The following is a 19,470-nucleotide window of genomic DNA, read 5'->3' as shown; positions in this document are numbered from 1 at the left end:
AGCGTAGAGAATGAGCTCAACCTTGATTGAGAATGAGATCCGTTCACGGCGAGTCTGTGTTATCATACGTTGGATCTACCGACTGATGCGTTATACAATTGATCCAATAGATGACAATGTGAGCTTACAATAAACACATCCTCATTATAGCATTTCTGAAAACCAATCTCCACCTGCCACGTGGCAATGAACAGTATTTATTTCTTGCGGATCAAGAACAAAAAATTTGGAGCGGCACTCTATTACAGCGAATGGCGATATGTCCAAGATGCACCCAATACCTCTCTCATATTACAATATGGCCATTATCGCACAAGCTTCTTTCCACCTAACACTGTATAAAATTCAAAACCGGTCCCACACCCGTGTGGGGGCCCACTGAAATATCAATTTCATCGAACCAATCACCGTTGAATCACGGGAATCGAAGAAACATCGAGCGTCGGATATGGTGAGGAGTACGTACTCCCGAGCGTACAGAATTGACTATACCCTTTTTCCATTTCTCTAAAATCTCAGCATCGTCTCCGTCAGTTTTTCGTGTTGCCTCAAACGGCTGACCCTAACTTTCTGTCCTATTTCTCTCTCTAGAACTCTCCATCTCTCTCTCTTTCCATTCCCTCACCTCTCTGCCGGTTGGTTTGTTCGTCGATTTCTCGACCATTGGTGCCGAGTCTTGCCGAAATTGTAAGTAGTCACCTCCGTACTGAGCTAAGGACATTGATTCTGTATTTATACATATTTTTGTATATCTATTATGTTGTAATTTCTGTATGAATTAGTGTATGTGTAGTTTAATTATGAATATGTTCGTATGTGTATGTATATAAATATCTTTGGCTCGTAACTTGATTTCCGCTTTAATTTTGCTTTTGTTTATATGTGTTTTTCGAATGGCATGTTACGCTGAGAAATTTTTATTCTGTATGAAATTTTCTTATTTCTGTTTTCTTGATGCCTTGATAAATTTTTTTCGTGACCAGCAGCACACAAGCTTGAGATTTTCTTTTGTTCATCGCTTCTTCTTTTCTTTTTTCTATTTTTTTCCCCAGTTTCTTTCTATTTTTTAATTAAATTAATTTTGTGTGCCTTATGGAACTTCAAATTTACTTTTGACTACACCATCTTGAATAAACTTGAGACTTTTTGTTTTTTGTATCTGTACTTATAGTTAGTTTTTAAAGTTCAAATATAGTGTTTAGATGTATAGGAGAGAAAATTAACTATTTTTTCTTTTCTTTTTTCAATTATGAGGTTATTTTTTGTTTTTATTTGATGGTGGAATATAATTTCGCTTTGCACTTCATTAACATTTTCATTTTTGTACAACCAAACCTTTAGCTCAAGTGGTATCTCCACGTCTTTTCAATTTTGAGGTGGGGCTGGCTTTAATATTAGTTAGGTCTTTGTTTCTCTTTCTGAACATTTTTCTCTTTTTTTTTTTTTTTTTTTTTTTTTTGGAGCTAGGTCTTTTTGTACTATATTATTGATTATATATTGGTTAATTTTCTTTTGAATGTGCATTTTGGAAATGAATTGACTAGAAATGTCAAATATACGGAAATGTAGTACCTTTTTGGGTTAAAATTTTATTTGGCAGTTATTTTATTTTGTATATATGTTTGTTATAATTTATTTCATTGGTACTCTTAATATGTTTCTCTAGCTTAAGTAAGTGGGTGCTTGGGATATGTGACTGTTTTTCTCTTTGTGAAGAGAAAACTTGGTTATGGCTTCTAGAGCTATTCTGAGGAGGAGGAGGCTTGTTTCTGATTATCTGAATGTCTCTGCTCGCTCGTTTCAAAGTTTTCAAAATCTGGATCATGGTCAATCTACTCGGTATTTGGTTTCTCGTGGTTTGAGCTCTGATGCTAAACATGCTACTCAAGATCGCAGAAAGGATGGAAATGCAGTTTTACAGGTTAATGAGGAATTACTTAACTTTTCGGCCTTGGGACTTTTTAGGCGTAGATGTTATGCAATGACAGGATCTCATTATGGGAATGGAAGATCAGAATTTATTTCCCCAATGCCTGCCAGGGTGATCCCGCAATCTATACGTTATGCCTCCACGGCAACAGCAGGTAAACCTGATTTGGGTAGTGATGATGAAGAAAAGGAAGAATTGGTTGCTAAAAAAAGAAAAGAAGCATCTCCGCAGGAATGTGATCAAGCTGTTGAAGGTCTGAGCACTGCGAAGGCCAAACTAAAAGCCAAAAAGTTACAAGAATCTCAAAAGTTCGCTAAATCAATTTTACGAAGAGTATGGGCCACTTTTTTAGGTATTGGTCCTGCCTTGAGAGCTGTGGCCTCTATGAGCAGGTAGAATCTGTTTCGTATCTGTTTTGATTTAAACAACATGGTTTCACATATGGTGGATTTATTGATACAAATTTTCGTCCTTTAGGGAAGATTGGGCCAAGAAACTCACTCACTGGAAGAAAGAAATTGTATCAACTTTGCAACATTACTGGTTGGGTTTTAAGCTATTGTGGGTTGATGTGAGGATCAGTTCAAGGTTGCTGCTAAAACTTGCTGGTGGGAAGAGTCTTTCTAGGAGAGAGAGGCAACAGCTAACACGAACCACAGCTGATATCTTCAGGCTAGTTCCTTTTGCAGTTTTTATCATTGTCCCATTCATGGAGTTCTTGCTGCCAGTATTTCTGAAGTTATTTCCCAACATGTTGCCGTCAACCTTTCAAGACAAGATGAAAGAGCAGGTACTAGTTCTGATGGGTATCACTCGATATGCTGCTTCACCCGAAGTGAACTGTATGCAGATTTTCCATCTTTATGCTCTTATTGCTTTTGTTACAATGTTTCCTGATTAAAGGGTTTGTGTTGGAATGCCTGACAATATATAGTGCATCTCCATGCCTAAATCTTGAAGAGGCTTTCAGGAAAACTGGATCTCCTATGGGATGTCTCACTCAACTTGCACTTCTAGAACTGTTCTTTTGATAAAGTCTTACTTTGATAAAGTTGGGAGCAAAAAATTTCTCTCTCCCCCTCCTCATTATGTCGGACTTATTTTTTATCGATAAAGTTTTATAGATTATATAGGTTTTTCAGATGCTTGTCAGTATGCACCCACACAAGTATGTTATTGGATTTTAGCACTGCATGGAACAAATTTTCTTTCAAAAAAGGAGTTACAACCTTGGATTTTACCCTCTTTTTTTTCCGTTCTTCATGTCTCCATTGATCGCAGCATACTAAAATCCACTGCTTAATCACTTCCGTTTCAGAGGCTCATTTATTATTTAAACCATCTTCTTGTTGTTATTATTGAAAACTCCCCTAATCTCTCCAAAGAAATCTATTTGCTATTTCTCTACTCTCTTGGCTATGGACCATTTTGGATTGTAAAAGAGGCAAAGAGTATCTAAGATAGCTAGATCATAGTTACCAACTTACCGAAGAACGCTAATACCTTCGCGACTAAATATGGGCAAGATACAACATAAATTGGCCAACAAGTTGAATTTTAAAAAGTAGGAAAATGACATAGCATGAAGTGCCAAACTACCTGAAAAAGTTAAATATGGGCTATCTACTTCATAAAAATACCTGCAAAAGTTCTCAATCTCTGTTCAGGGATGGCGCCATTCCTCCCCCCTCCTCTCCTCTCTCCCTCTTGATGTTAATGCATCTCTCTCTCTCTCTCTCTCTCTCTCTCTCTCTCTCTTTCATGCCACGCTCACATGCAATTTGTATAGCATGTGTGTATGAGTGCATACCCTGGCCTTGTATTGCATCCTTGCATGCATATCAGTCAGCACGCACCTTGGCTTTGTTGCTTCTTTTCTTTATCCTTTTTGCCTCTACTAATTGAGGATGTTGATCCACATTGAATGTTCAACTTGTAGGAAGCTCTGAAAAGGAAGCTACATGCGAGAATAGAATATGCAAAATTTCTTCAGGATACTGTCAAAGAGATGGCGAAGGAAGTCCAAAACTCACGGAGCGGAGAAACTAAAAAGACAGCGGAAGATCTTGATGAATTTTTGAACAGGGTCTGTACAGTTTGAATGGTGAAGACATGGATAATTTACCCCCTTACTTTATATTAATTTTCTTTCTACATGGCCTGGTATGTTGATGCAGGTTAGAACAGGTGCCGGTGTATCCAATGAGGAAATCTTGGGCTTCGCCAAGTTGTTCAATGATGAACTTACGCTAGATAATATCAGCAGGTTCGATTTTACTGTCAATGTTTTTTATTTTAGAGTAACCTTGCTAGCTCTTTTGACATTAGTATATTGTCTTTGTTTTGCTTATTGACTGAGATTATATTAAAATTTTCTACCCTTGTTCTGGATACATTTGCTTCCATCAGGCCTCGATTAGTGAATATGTGCAAGTATATGGGAATCAGCCCATTTGGAACAGATGCATATCTGCGTTACATGCTACGGAAAAGATTGCGATGGTTAGAGATATTCTTTTCATTTGATATATTTATTTTATTGAAACGAGTTTGGTTAGTTTATTAAGAAACGATGGGTTTAAAATTTTTTGAGTAAATCTGAGCTGGCAGCTGAGATCTGGAGTTTCCTGACCAAGCTCGGTGTGTGCTGAGCTTGACTTGAACATCTTTATGTTCATTATCTATATGGTTATTGTTCTGGTAGGATAAAGAATGATGATAAATTGATTCAAGCGGAGGGTGTTGAGTCACTTTCGGAAGCTGAACTTCGTGAAGACTGTAGAGAGCGAGGCATGCTTGGATTACGTTCGGTGGAAGAAATGCGCCTACAGGTTCTCTTTTCTTTTCTAGTATTTTCTTTATCCAATTGTGCGTCTTTCTTTCCTTTTGTCAATTAGTATTTGACAAATATGATAAAAATGGAAACAGTGGTGGATTATGTTAGCTCTATTAAGCATGAGTTGTAGATTGCATATCACATATGCAAGCCACATTAGTTTTACAGACAACTTCAAGATTGCATGTTTATTTCTGTATAAATTACACCTCAAATAAAAAAATGTCATTAACTTTTAACGTATTGCTGTCAAGTTTATTGTAGGCTTCTTGATTATATCACCAAAGACCAGCTGAAATTTTAAACACAAAACTCAGTACTTTGCTTGTGTTGTGCAACTGATGGTTAGAAACCTTAGAACTTACATGGATTCATTGAAAATTATGTTCTGGAACTGGGCAATACCAAAACTCATTGTTCACATTGATTGGCATTGCTAGGTCCAAGTTGGATTTATGAGTACGTAAAAAATCCAATTAAAAAAAAAAAGTCTCAAAAATATTGTTTGTTCATAAGATTGTTTCTTGGTATCTTCCAATATATGTACAACGGATATGCATACTTATTGACCCACAAAATTTGGATGCACAACCTTACATGATCATAATTGTGTTGGAAACTTGTGTCATAAAGAGGATGCTATTCGTTTGTAAAAATTGCTTTTGGTGCATCAAAAAAAAAATAATTTATATCTGGTGTTCATTATGTGTTTCTTCACAAATATCATTCAAGTGCTCATAAAAACAAGGTAGCATTTTCTGTTGACACTAAACAATTAGCCAACTTAACATCTTTAAAGCTGAGTGACTCTGAAAATTTCAATTTTCAAGATTTCTACAGCCGGAAAAAGAAATGTTAATTCTGATGCATAAAGCGAAGTCTATCAGCTACATAATCCTTTTTGATAGTCCACCCCATCTAGAGATTTTATAAATTTGCATCAAGTAAGGTTTTGGCATATTCTTTTCATGTTAATCTTCTCAGCTTCATTCTTGCAGCTCCGAGATTGGTTGGATTTATCTCTCAATCACTCTGTACCATCTTCACTTATGATCCTTTCCAGGTACCTAAAGGTCTTTTTTTTTTTGGAAGTGAAAGTCCTGCTGTAATCTATACTTTGTACTGGATCTGACTTGTTACTGGTCTGATGACACACACAGAGCCTTCACTGTAGCTGGAAAATTGAGGCCAGAAGAAGCTGTTAGAGCTACACTGTCTTCACTCCCTGATGAGGTTGTGGATACTGTTGGTGTCACAGCCTTACCATCTGAAGATTCTGTTTCAGAAAGGAGAAGGAAATTGGAGTTCTATGAAATGCAGGAGGAACTCATCAAGGTTGATAAAATTTTGATTTATGCTGTTGCCTAATTAACAGCCTGTTTAGCTTTGCAACCTGTACTTGAACGGACTATAGTGTTCTATTGCCAGGACACTTTAACCAATGGACTTGTTGCATTTTCCGGTTACCGCGAGTCTTTTTGCAACATTTACTTTGGGTCCTGCCATGCGAACTTAAAACCAAAAGAATTCCTCTAGCACTTTCACTACCATGCCTACTAGTTCTTGATTTGGTTAGAAAATGAGGCTGAAGCCTCAAATCTCGAGGTGTCCTCTATACATCTTGAAGGATCACTTGAGTCTTTAAGGTTGAGCCTCAGGAAAGTTTCTGTAGCCTCACTTGTAAATTGTAATTTACTTCTCTTTATTCACGTTAATTGTTCTAAACTAATTATTGTAGGAAGAGCAAGAAAAAGAAGAAGAAGAGCAAGCAAGGATGAAGGAAACTGTTACTAGTCAAGAGGATGTGGCATTGAGTGAAATGACCGATCCAACAGCAAGAGACGCTCAAGAACAGGCTAGAGGAAGAACTCTAGAAAAACAAGAGCAGCTTTGTGAACTCAGTCGTGCACTGGCTGTCTTAGCTTCTGCATCTGTAAGGACTGAATTTTAGTAGTTTTCAATTTTGGATACCTTTCTAGTGCTTATTTCTCAAAAGTTCAATAGTGTTGTGACTTGTCATCTGCACTGCTAATTCCCTTTTGCTGCTAATCTGTTGTGCAGTCAGTGAGTAGCGAGCGCGAAGAGTTCCTGGGGCTTGTGAATAAGGAGGTATGTCTGAAATCCAAATTGACATAAGCGATTGATTATTTCTTTGACAATTCAATTGTAACCTATCCTGGTTGACGTTAAACAAAGCACTCAATTTCAATAACTTTCTACTCCCTCCATCCCAAAATTCTTGTCCCCCTTTCTATTTTGGGATATCCCAAAATACATGTCCCATTCCAAAAATGGATGTACTATTTTTTAGAACATTGCCAAACTATCCTTTTGACATTGACTTGATTAAACAAGTGCACTACTAATGGAGTACTCCTTTGTCTTTTAACAAGGATAAATTTGGAAATTTACTCTTATCAATACAATAAAAAAATATTAAAAACCCACTGCCTAAAAAGTTGGATTCCCCAAACAGCCCAAGAATTTTGGGACAGAGGGAGTATATTTCTAGGATGTTGAGGCTTTAGGATTGTTGCATGCATCTCTCTCAATCTTTGATAAGAATTCATAATTCAGGTATCATCATTTTGAATTATTGTTTTCATGTACTTGATAAGTAAGAAAGCAAAGGTACTAGAATGAATAAGAAAGGGAAGAAAACTACATTTATTTTAGGACACAGAGAGAATTTTTTAATTCATTTTTTATTTTTTAATTTAAATATTCTCTAACTATAAGTTTTTCTCATGTTTCTTCTCATAGATTCATAATTATCCTTGGTTCTGTGTCAACTGAACACTCTTATATTTCATTCCCAGTTTTGATGTCTAAATTAGTCTTTCAATGCCAACATGATAGTTTTGATGTCTAATCTGTAATTTTTTATTTGAGTAAAAAAGGATTTTAGGTTTGTTTAAATTTTCTTATTTTCTGATATGATGGTGTATTTGGACTTCGTTATGGATCGAGTTGTGGGTGTTTGACAACTTTGACCTTTGTTTCCAACCGGATGAATGATTATCAGTTGTTTGTTTTTATTACTACTTTAATGCACAAGTATTGTTGTGTCAGTAGAGAGGTAATTTGACGTCTACATGATAAAAAAAATTGAGTTGTTGTGTGTTCTCCTTTGTTATTAAATACAGCTTATCACATCCCTCTTACTCATGGTAAATTGCTTTGACCTATCCAGATAGAACTTTATAATAGCATGGTAGAGAAAGAGGGTACCAATGGTGAAGAAGATGCCATGAAGGCATATCGAGCTGCCCGTGAAGAAAGTGATCATGCTGCTGAAGAGGATGTAGGCGATGATGTTTCATCTGCGCTAATAGATAGAGTAAGAATTTCTAGTACTGAAATATAAATAAATGATGGATGAATAATTTTTTTTCTTTTCTGGTACTTGTTATGATGAATACCGCGTATCTTTAATATGATTTTCCATTATTTTGTATTTCCATCAAATTTCAGGTTGATGCTATGCTTCAAACTCTTGAAAAGGAAATTGATGATGTGGATGCCAAGATTGGTGACGGTTGGCGACTACTTGACAGGTATATAATTGTTCTGGATTATGTTTCACATATTATCGTATATTGGTATTCTGCAATTGAGGGTAGATGATCTGATGGAATACTAGCAGACAGGGTCGACAGGCTATACTTTAATGTTAAAAATTGCAAGTCTAGGTTAAGCCAGGTGAGGTGGTTCATGTTCACAGTAGAGACTAGAGAATGGGTAGGATGGGAATCAAAGAGAATGGGAGAAGCTTAAGGCAAAATTAACGGAAAGGACAAGAGGCAAAACTAACCTTATCACATTCGATCAAGCCTCATCTGTTACAAATCTGTTCCATTTACAGGTCTAGCTGCGATGATTATGACACCATCAGCACAATGCCATAAAACCCTGTTGTAGAGTGCATTTGAATAGACCATTCCCATGGGGATATATTAGAATTTTTAGATATCCCATCAACATACTGCCATACGCCGCCAATCCTTGCACACATTAGACCAAGCTGTGAACATACCTTGAGGGGGGACTGGGCCTTGGGTGAGACTAGCTTTTGTTGAAGAGGACCATATTGCTTAGAGTGCTCGTATCCGTGATTGAAAGGTGATGTTGTGATTTTAGGATTCACAGTATTTCATTATCTTCGATGAGACCACTCGTGTTTATTTTCCCCTCCGATCACTGTCTCATCATGGTCAGGGAAATTTTTATATTGGTGTGAGTTTTCTATTCAAACAACGAATTTTCCTCCCACAAAATTTGTAATGTTCTCGATGGTCCAATGACTAATTGGCTGGAGTTGTTTTGCAAAGAGTAGATACTGATATTTATTCTGAAATTTGATCAATCTAGGAGGAAATAGATATGAATGCCTTGTTATGAGCAAGGCAATATCTAGAAAGAATTTAAATTCAGTGACCAATCACCAATTAAAACTTGTACTTTTTTTTTGGGGAAGAAAATATTGCAACTCTATGATGCAGAAACGTGCACCCATGCCTATACTAGGAGGCCACTGGATGGAGCTTATAAGATGGCTCACATCTATGCAAAAGCATGTTAGTCTTATCATAAACTCTAGTTTTTATTTTTTTGTGTTTTTGCCTAGTTGCATTAGCCATGCCACCTTTTTATGGGTTTCATAGGACAGTAACAACAACATAGACTGATTTCAATATTATTTCCAATATAATAATTAGGGCAATTATAGAAGAGTGGATGTTTTACAAAATAGCCTCAAATCTTGCAATAGTCAAAACCATCTGATTAATTGGTAAATTCACCGTATGAGGTCTCTTAGTTGAAAATCATTGTATTGAATCGCTGTGGCCTTGTATATTTACCAATGTCTATTGGTGTGATTGAGTTGGACCTGGCTGATCTTGATCCATTCTCCCCTATTTGTCCTGTCATTTGATATATTATGAATATTTCTCATCTAAATGACTCTTAAGCAGAGTCCAACGGAGCAGGCTTGGTTGGTTTCAATTACAATCTTTCTTTTTTAGTTAATTTTGACCTTCATATTACATAGTCCAATATCTCAGCTCTGTTGCATATGTGCAGAGATTATGATGGGAAAGTAACTCCTGAGGAGGTGGCAGCGGCAGCTATGTACTTGAAGAACACTTTAGACAAGGAGGGAATCCAAGAACTCATTAGCAACCTTTCCAAAGATAGAGGTTTGTACTTTTCAAATTTTCTTTTGATGATTCAATCACTTTTGATGATTCAATCACTCGGTTATTTAAATACATGTTGATATGTTTTTTTTTTTGGTTGGGGTGGTGGGGTTGGGGGAGGACTTAGCCGATTGCTATTAAAACACTTCTCTGAAAAACCATGGTAACTAAACATTGTTAGGAGTAAATGGTTCTAAAACAGTTTTTTATTTAAGCCCCGCTCGAGCACTGGCTTTATTTACAACCTCCAAAAATTCTGGTATTTCCTTTTTATATTCAATGGACCAATATTTCATAAAGAAAAAGCATCTTATCATAAAATATTCTGAAGGCTACATTTTCTCCAAATGGCACATGAAAGAACGGAGTCTAGAGATATAGTGAAGTTTAATTCTTTGTGGTTTCATGCAATGTGTATGAACAGAAAACACAGCCATTGTGTCTAAATGGGTGTCATTTTTTTTTGAACACACAACATTTCAATAATAAGTCAAAAAATTTCACCCAGCTTGAGAATTTGTAGATTAGATATTGAAAGCAGCTTCTTTTTTTCCCTAGCTTTCTTTTCTTTTTCATGTGTTGGGAGATGATGGAGCGGGGATGGGGATTGGGTGGGGTGGAGGCATTAATTAAATTCTCTGTGAATGTTCATTACTGACTATTGTGTTGTCAAATACGAGTAATTAAATTGGGTATTCTACATCATGCTTTTATTAAGTTGTCCACTCCCTTAATATATATATATATATATATAGATATATATAAGTTTTAGGTTCTTTCTCGATAGTATTAGTAGTCCCACAATTTAAGCAATTATACGTTTGTTCTTGTTTTATTTTATTTTTATGGTTTTTTTTTTTGGTGAACTTAATTGCTACAGATGGGAAGATTCTCGTTGAAGACATTGTGAGATTGGGCAGTCGAGCAGAAGACGGCAGTACAGCTGATGCTGATGAGGAATATAAAAAATAGCAATGATCCGATTTTGCCTGACACTGTCATTCATGCTGTATGGGGTAGAAAGATTCTTATCACAAATTGTTGAACTGTTATAGTCATTGGCAATGTCCTTATTTTACCTAGGTGGTCTCTCTCCATGTCAGATGGAAGAAGTTTTGAAAAACAATTCAGCTATCTGATACAAGGGATGTGATAACTAGAGCTGTAAAAATTAGTGCTTAATAGGCAAAAACTAAACAAAATGCATACACATGAGCCTTTTTGTTGGCCTCCTACTTGACTTGGGAAATATATACCTTAAGCCCCATTAAGAAAAAAGATAGAGAGTATATTTTGAAGTATGTTTTGGCGAAGTGATTGTCATTTTACATTTGAATTTGTTGCACGTATGCAAGCTCTGCAATATTAGTCAACTGTTTTTGCTAGAGAGGTTCCTCCATTTAATGCCCTCTTTAGCCAATTTCTACCTCCTTTCTTTCTGTGTGTGTTGAGTGTGTGCGCGCGTGCAGCTCTATTTCTTGTCTTGTGACATGTCCGTTTTCATTGGCCTTACTAGAACGTAAGTGGACCGGATAGACATTGGGTTCTACTAGAACACACCTAATTGCCAATTATCCATGTTGTTGGCCCGTTGGAATGAGAGTGGATGCCCTCCTATCCTGTGCACCTTCCGGTGCATTAAAAAGGCATAGTTTTGATGCACCGATGGGCACCGGATCCCCTATGAAACAGCAGGGGATTAGGCTCTACAAAGGGCCCGTTTGGTATAGTTTTTACTTTTGCTTTTACACTGAAAAAAAAGAAAGAGAAGCAGAAGCCATCACTTCTATTTGGCTCTTCTATTTGGCTTATGTGTCAGTGTTTGGGAACTGCATTATAGAAGAGCTTTTAATGCTATGAGAGTTTTTTTATCTGTTTGTCAAAAAGTTTGCTAAAGAACTTCTACTACTAACATAACTATTTTGCCCTTCATTCAATTTATCAAATTTATCTGTAACAAGCCCTATATATAATAATAATACTAATAAAAAAAAGTTTGTCCTTCATTCAATTTATCTGTAACAAGTCATATCTGTTCTTGTCATGTGACATGTCCGTTTTCACTGGCCTACTGGAACGTAAGTAGACCGGATAGACATTGGGTTCTACTAGAACACCTAATTGCCAATTATCCATGTTGTTGGCCTGTTGGAATGAGAGAGTGGATGCCCTCCTGTCCTGTGCACCATCCGGTGCATTAAAAAAGCATAGTTTTAATGCACAGGATGGGCACCGGATCCCCTATGAACCAGCATGGTATTAGGCTACTAAGACTCTAGTGGATCTTCTCGTGTCCGGTGCACCATCTGGTGCATCAAAACGGCATAGTTTTGATGCACTGGATGGGCATTGGATTCCCTACATACAGATGTCGTTTTGATGCACTGAATGGACATTGGATTCCCTACAAACAGAAGACCTAATTGGCATTGGATTCCCTACAAACAGAACACCTAATCGCCAAATTCTTGGAGTGTCGCTTGACCTCTTGGTGGGCAATGTCACCGTCGGCACTAGCAATATGTTTATATATTGTGGTCCTAACAACTAAAAATATCCCCGCAGTGGTCCTCACCCTCACTCCCAGAGTGTCCAGTCTCTCTGAGAGGTCAGACTTGTGAAGATGGGCGAGAGTGACTCTTGACATCACTGCAGTTGTCAGCATTGAAAATGATAGTAAGAAAATGACAAATTAATACATATACTGCAAGTAACATATCTTGTTTTCTTGTAAGCATCTTATAAATTGCTTGTCCATATGAGAGAGAGAGTATGTTTGTGTGGATAGGAGAGGATGGAGAAGGAAAAGGGGTCATATGGAGCACATGTTTTGGCCCTTCCTTATCCACTCCAAGGCCACATAAACCCTATGCTCCATTTTTGTAAGCGCCTCGTCTCCAAAGGCCTCAAAGCCACTCTAGCCATCACCACCTTCATCTCCACCACAATGGATCCAAAATCCGACTCCGTCCAGTTCGACACGATATCCGACGGCTACGACGAAGGCGGCTTCATGCAAGCCGAGAGCGTCCAAGCCTACCTCGAACGTCTAGAAGTTTCAGGCTCTCAAACCCTAGCTGAACTCATCAAGAGGTACCAAAGCTCAGACCATCCCATTGATTGTGTCATTTATGACGCCACCTTACCTTGGCCTCTGAAAGTAACCAAACAGTTCGGCTTAGCTGGAGCCACTTTCTTCACCCAACCATGCTGCGTTAATTACATATACTATTATGCGTATCACGGATTTTTGAAGCTCCCGGTCTCTTCGCTGCCGGTTTCCATTCCGGGGATGCCGTTGCTTGAGCTTCCGGACATGCCATCATTCATTTATGTGCACGGCTCGAACCCGGTTTACTTTGAGCTGGTATTGAATCAATTTATTCATGTGGAAAAAGCTGACTATGTTCTTGTTAACACATTCTACAAGCTGGAGGATAAGGTGATCTATACATGTTATAATCCTATAACAAATATATATATATATATATATATTTTTCTTTTTCTGCCAATATTATTAGCTCCTCATATTATATACACACATGCATGCATGAGATTATTGTTATGTTTTTTAATCAATCTTGAGGTTATTAATGACCAAAATGAGTGGAGTTCCCATCTCAATGGTTTTTGTCCTTTTGAGCTTGATATGTAAAATGGGTGTAAAAGTAGTTTGAACAGTGATTCTTGCACAAAATAGTCTAATTGAAGAGTCTAATCAAGTGTTTTTTTTTTTTTTTTTTTTTCAATAATTGATCTTATGATTGACTAAACTCTTTGATTAACTTATTAAATCTAAATAGTATTTTTTAAGTAATTTTGTTTTGACAAAATCAAACTTGTTTAGACCTACTTATACCTGAGGATATGAATCATCTCTAATAATTTCTCTCTTCAAATATTTTCAAGCCTAAATTTGATGGTTAATACACTATATCATCATTTTTGCTGAAATTAAGTTGTGTATGAAATAATGGTTAGTTATATAATAATTTGTAGTGTGCTTTTATTCACAATAAATAGGTGGTGGACACAATGTCAAAAGTCTGTCCGTTGATAACAATAGGACCAACAATCCCATCATTCTACTTGGACAACCGGGTCGAAAATGACTATGAATACGGGCTCAACCTCTTCCACTCAGACGGGTCCAACTGCACCCATTGGCTAAGCACCAAGCCAAAGGGCTCGGTTGTTTACATATCATTTGGTAGTATGGCCAACCTAGTACAAGAGCAAATGGAGGAAATTGCATGGGGCTTGAAGGGAAGCAACTACAACTTCTTGTGGGTGGTTAGAGATTCCCAGGGAGAAAAAATTCCCAAAAAATTTATGGATGAGACATCGCCAGAGAAGGGTTTGTTCGTAAAGTGGAGTTCACAGCTGGAAATACTATCGAGTGAGGCGGTGGGGTGCTTTTTCTCACATTGTGGGTGGAATTCCACCATTGAAGCATTGAGCTTGGGAGTGCCAATGGTGGTGATGCCGCTGTGGACGGATCAGACGACGAATGCCAAGTTTGTCCAGGATGTTTGGAAGGTGGGTGTGAGAGTTAGGGTCGATGAGAAGGGCATTGTGGGGAGAGAAGAAATTGAGGGTTGTGTAAGGGAAGTGATGGAGGGAGGAAGAGGGAAGGAAATGAGAAAGAATGCTATGAAATGGAGGGATTTGGCCAAAGAAGCAGTTAGTGAAGGTGGGACTTCTGATTTGAACATCAATGAATTTGTATCTAAATTGACCAATTCCAAATAATGATGGTCACTGTAGATCAGTTAAATTCAATAAAATAGACATTAGTGTAGATGATAAACAACACTCATACTTCCTAGTTTCTCTAGGTTTCTCTCAATTTTTCTAGATTTCGGTTACAATTTTTTGTATTTTTTTCTTTGCAGATGTTTGCACACAAATTTTTTATATGTCATTTGTTAAAAACAAAAGTGGTAAAAAAAAAAAAAAATTTGTTACAGACAATTTATCTAGACTTATTGATCTGTCAAGTTTCACTTCTGAAAATTTCTAGAATTATGCATCATTTCTTAACATTCTTCTCTATACATACTATAATCCTATAGCCAATATTATTAACTCTGTGTGTATATACACGCACATACATACATGGGATTGTTATAATTATTTTAATCAATTATGAGATTATTAGCGAATGTTTCAATTTTTCAAATATGACAAAATGAGTGGAGCCTATGTGCACAAACTCCTTTAGCCCAAAAGATGACCCATGCTCTGAAAAATCTGTACTTGATTGAATAAATCAATTGTTTTTGTAGTCAAAAGTTTTTATCTATTGAATGGAATAATAATTGATCCTTTTATCTTTGATTAGACTCTTCGGTTAAATAATCTGATTTAAATGATATTGTTCAAGTTTATTTTTACAAAATCAAACTTGTTTTGACCTACCTAATACTTGAGGGATATGGATCATCTTCAATAATTCTATTATAAATTTTTACCTTTTTAGTTACCTAAAGCTTCAAAGTTAGGATTAAAAAACGTACTCTACTATGGCATAATCTCTAGCACTATATAGTGTGTGTTACATATACATATATATTGTTATTAAACATAATTGGAAGAGAATTTTTATATTAAAGGATTGTGGAGGGAAAAAATCCCTTCCAATGAGAATAATCCATGTCATCATAAATATAAACATATTCTTGATAAGTTTATAAAGCCCACCTCGCTCAAACCCAAATTGAGTTTGATACTAGTCCAAGATCACTGTTCACAAGCCCAATACTATTGTTATATGACCTTTAGCCCTGTTGAAGCCCGAATTAAAAAATTATCAGCCCAACATGTTAATATTTAACATCCGGTCCGTTACTCAAGCCCAGCCGGATCAAAGTATGTTCAGCCCAGTTACTCAAGAATGCACAAGTCCTACCAGTTGAAGGATTTACCGTAGAAGGAAAATTCTGAGATAGGAAGTTCTGTACAAGAAAAGTTCTATGTATGGAAAATTAGACAATGGAAAGAACTCTATTAGTAACGAATGTTTATATAGAAAGAATTGGAGGACCAGCAACGCGAATCCTACCATAATTTTACAATCTTTTGTATATAAATAGAGGCTTAGACCTCTAATAAAGTGATCAAGCAATTTACGTTTCTCTATACACCGTTCTTATTTATTTTTATTGTTTTTTGAGTGAGTTGTTTTATTTTTCTCAATCATTATTGGTTGAGCGAAATTTTGCACCTACACTTTGGCGCCGTCTGTGGGAATCGTATAAAAATATATCCCCACCAAAGTTACGACACTTCAGATTAAAATCTCCAAGTCCAGTAACGTGACTTGAAATTAACATCTTCAAGTCCAGGATTTGAACCCAAGTCCTCTCCAACAACAACTCTCATGGTCAAAGGCCTCCATATAACAAGCGCCGACGTCTAAAAACGCAAGCCGGCGCACAAGGTTCTTTCCATCAACAACGCCACAAACTCCAGCAGACTTATTGGCCGGGTATTTCAAACATCCAATCAGATAAGTTTCACAACTTTGATTTTTACAATTTGGGTTAAGCTTTTCATGATACAAATTGTTATTAAAAATTAAATACATAGTAATATATATATATACATATATCAATATTATATATATATTTACACATGATGCAATCATATTTTGTAATTCATGTAGACGATCATTATACATAAAGATTTATGACTCAATTTGGTATAACCTATAAGAACCAAATTGTTTATTCGGCACACTCTATTGTGTAAAAATATAAATGAGAGGCCACCGTAAGATTCTGTCTCCGTCAGCACTCAACAGATTCTTTAGTCTCTCCTTCTTCGGTTGTGATCAGAAATCACTTTTATTCACACTTAATTTGCATCTCTCCTCATATATATATACATATGTGTGTGTGTGTGACTGTCAATATTATAGTAGATCTACGAATTCATCCCTCTTTCTCTCATCGAGGATTTTTAGCATTGCAATTTCAGTCATATCCACTAGCTGTTTCGCTCACGATTAACTTTGATCAGACTTTTAGATTAGATCCATTAGTTGTTCACTGAAGGTTGATAATTGATCAGAACCTTCGAACCACAACACCCGATATTGTTGGTTCAGACTCTTCAGAGGGATGCACTACTTCGTCAATACTCAACTAAAAAGCGTTTGACCCTCTACATTGACTTCTGAAATTTATACTTGAATAAAAGATCTGAGACCAAAGGCATTGTTGAATGCATGAGCTGTGCTATTTGGTCTATTACTTAAAGTCCGAAAATATTACATACATTGAGTAATTTCAATGTACTTGCTGCTAATTAGAATTTCTTATTAAAAATTCAATTGTGATATATAAGAAGTTCTTAAAATTCTGTATTTCCTTCAATCAGTTGTTATATGCTACATGTAATTATTTTACATGCTTCTGATAACTTTGTTTACAAATAACTTCATATTTGCTCCTTATTCGTATATTGATTAATAATATTTAGGTTTGGTTTATTTGCGTTGCAAGAAAGATTGATCCCCAACTGAAGTGGCAAATAGCCCAACTATGCAGCTATGTTATATGTTGTATCAGAACATCGAAAAAAAAAATAGGGGCAAGCCGAACACCAAAAAGTAGCTTCGGACCTCAAGAGTCCGAAGGTATCAAAAAGTAAAATTTCTTCTAAGGCACACAGAGCTGTCGAGGAATAAAATTCATCTTCGGACCTCACAAGTCCGCATATTTCAAACTTCCTCTAAGCCACACAGAGCTGCCAAGGAATAAAATTCATCTGCGGACCTCAAGAGTCCGCAGATTTCAAAATTCCTCTGAGGCACAACGAGCTGCCGAGGAAGAATATTCATCTTCGGACCTCAAGAGTCCGAGGATTTCAAATTACCTCTAAGGCATAACGAGCTGCCAAGGAAGAAAATTCATCTTCGGACCTCAAGAGTCCAAGGACTTCAAATTTCCTCTAAAGGCACAACGAGCTGCCGAGGAAGAAAATTCATCTTCGGACCTCAAGAGTCCGAAGACTTCAAAATTCCTTTAATGCATTATGAGCTGCAACAGGAATAAAATTTCATGAAAATTACCTCAAATACATTAAAGGTTAAATTTTCATGAAAAAATTCTCTAAGGTACAAAACAGTGCCGATGAATAAAATTACATGAAAATCACTTCGAACTTAAATACGTCGAAAGTTAAATTTTAAAGTAAACTCCTCCAAAGCACAAAGAGTGTCGATGCGTATAATTACATGAAAATTATCTACATCACCGCCATCAAACGAGACATATTTTTCTTTCCTTCATAGGGGCAATACCTTCCATAACGGGGGTAGTATAAGCAGCCCTAAAGAGATATTAAGAAAAGAAAACATATTCTCTCTTTTTTTAAGCCCAGACTATCTGGCCTAAATATAGTTCCTCAGGCTTATGGCCGAGGAACTTACTATCTCGGGCCTCAAGAGTCCGATACCTTACAGTTCCTCTCAAGCTCATAGCCGAGGAACTTACTACCTCGGACCTCAAGAGTCTGATACATTACAGTTCCTCTCAGGCTCATGGCCGAGGAACTTACTACCTCGGACCTCAAGAGTCCGATACCTTACAGTTCCTCTCAGGCTCATAGCCGAGGAACTTACTACCTCAGTCCTCAAGAGTCCGGTACATTACAGTTCCTCTCAAGCTCATGGCCGAGGAACTTACTACCTCGGACCTCAAGAGTCCGATACCTTACAGTTCCTCTCAGGCTCATGGCTGAGGAACTTACTACCTCGGACCTCAAGAGTCCGATACCTTACAGTTCCTCTCAGGCTCATGGCCGAGGAACTTACTACCTCGGACCTCATGAGTCTGGTACATTACAGTTCCTCTCAGGCTCATGGCCGAGGAACTTACTACCTCGGACCTCAAGAGTCCGATACCTTACAGTTCCTCTCAGGCTCATAGCCGAGGAACTTACTACCTCGGACCTCAAGAGTCCGGTACATTACAGTTCCTCTCAGGCTCATGGCCGAGGAACTTACTACCTCGGACCTCAAGAGTCCGATACCTTACAGTTCCTCTCAGGCTCATGGCCGAGGAACTTACTACCTCGGATCTCAAAAGTCCGATACCTTACAGTTCCTCTCAGGCACATGGCCGAGGAACTTACTACCTCGGACCTCATGAGTCTGGTACATTACAGTTCCTCTCAGGCTCATGGCCGAGGAACTTACTACCTCGGACCTCAAGAGTCCGATACCTTACAGTTCCTCTCAAGCTCATAGCCGAGGAACTTATTACCTCGGACCTCAAGAGTCCGATACCTTACAGTTCCTCTCAGGCTCATGGCCGAGGAACTTACTACCTCGGACCTCAAGAGTCCGATACCTTACAGTTCCTCTCAGGCTCATGGTCGAGGAAATTGCTACCTCGGACCTCATGAGTCCGGTACCTTACAGTTCCCCTCAGGCTCATGGCCGAGGAACTTACTACCTCGGACCTCATGAGTCTGGTACATTACAGTTTCTCTCA

At 37.4% G+C, this 19,470-nt stretch overlaps 2 protein-coding genes across 2 annotated transcripts; both read left to right on the top strand.

The window, feature by feature from the left end:
• The first annotated feature begins 527 nt into the window (after window positions 1-527).
• Window positions 528-11,268, top strand: LOC132302619 (uncharacterized). Its single transcript, XM_059799532.1, has 15 exons — window positions 528-687; window positions 1,717-2,322; window positions 2,408-2,720; window positions 3,870-4,016; window positions 4,108-4,196; window positions 4,340-4,432; window positions 4,635-4,761; window positions 5,765-5,829; window positions 5,927-6,101; window positions 6,505-6,699; window positions 6,828-6,875; window positions 7,960-8,106; window positions 8,241-8,323; window positions 9,852-9,967; window positions 10,848-11,268. The coding sequence occupies exons 2-15, from the start codon at window positions 1,730-1,732 to the stop codon at window positions 10,937-10,939; spliced, it is 2,283 nt and encodes a 760-aa protein (XP_059655515.1). The 5' UTR covers window positions 528-687; window positions 1,717-1,729; the 3' UTR covers window positions 10,940-11,268.
• Window positions 11,269-12,729: 1,461 nt separating this feature from the next.
• LOC132302610 (UDP-glycosyltransferase 74F2-like) lies at window positions 12,730-14,847 on the top strand. Its single transcript, XM_059799521.1, has 2 exons — window positions 12,730-13,409; window positions 13,991-14,847. The coding sequence occupies exons 1-2, from the start codon at window positions 12,762-12,764 to the stop codon at window positions 14,717-14,719; spliced, it is 1,377 nt and encodes a 458-aa protein (XP_059655504.1). The 5' UTR covers window positions 12,730-12,761; the 3' UTR covers window positions 14,720-14,847.
• The last annotated feature ends 4,623 nt before the right edge of the window (window positions 14,848-19,470 follow it).

This window comes from Cornus florida, unplaced genomic scaffold (genome assembly GCF_030987335.1).
Source record: "Cornus florida cultivar Cherokee Brave unplaced genomic scaffold, ASM3098733v1 CherokeeBrave_3.0.0_Hap2_Chr01, whole genome shotgun sequence".
NCBI lineage: Eukaryota > Viridiplantae > Streptophyta > Magnoliopsida > Cornales > Cornaceae > Cornus > Cornus florida.
Note: the sequence above shows the minus strand (reverse complement) of the source record. Positions and strands in the feature narration are given on the sequence as shown.

What these genes read in the sequence shown, in the direction of transcription:
- LOC132302610 (XM_059799521.1), top strand. Translation starts at nt 12,762, where the DNA reads ATGGAGAAGGAAAAGGGGTCATATGGAGCACATGTTTTGGCCCTTCCT. An exon ending in TCTACAAGCTGGAGGATAAG is followed by an intron (nt 13,410 to 13,990) that starts GTGATCTATACA and finishes CACAATAAATAG; the next exon opens with GTGGTGGACACAATGTCAAA.
- LOC132302619 (XM_059799532.1), top strand. Translation starts at nt 1,730, where the DNA reads ATGGCTTCTAGAGCTATTCTGAGGAGGAGGAGGCTTGTTTCTGATTAT. An exon ending in GCTGTGGCCTCTATGAGCAG is followed by an intron (nt 2,323 to 2,407) that starts GTAGAATCTGTT and finishes TTCGTCCTTTAG; the next exon opens with GGAAGATTGGGCCAAGAAAC. An exon ending in TTGATGAATTTTTGAACAGG is followed by an intron (nt 4,017 to 4,107) that starts GTCTGTACAGTT and finishes ATGTTGATGCAG; the next exon opens with GTTAGAACAGGTGCCGGTGT.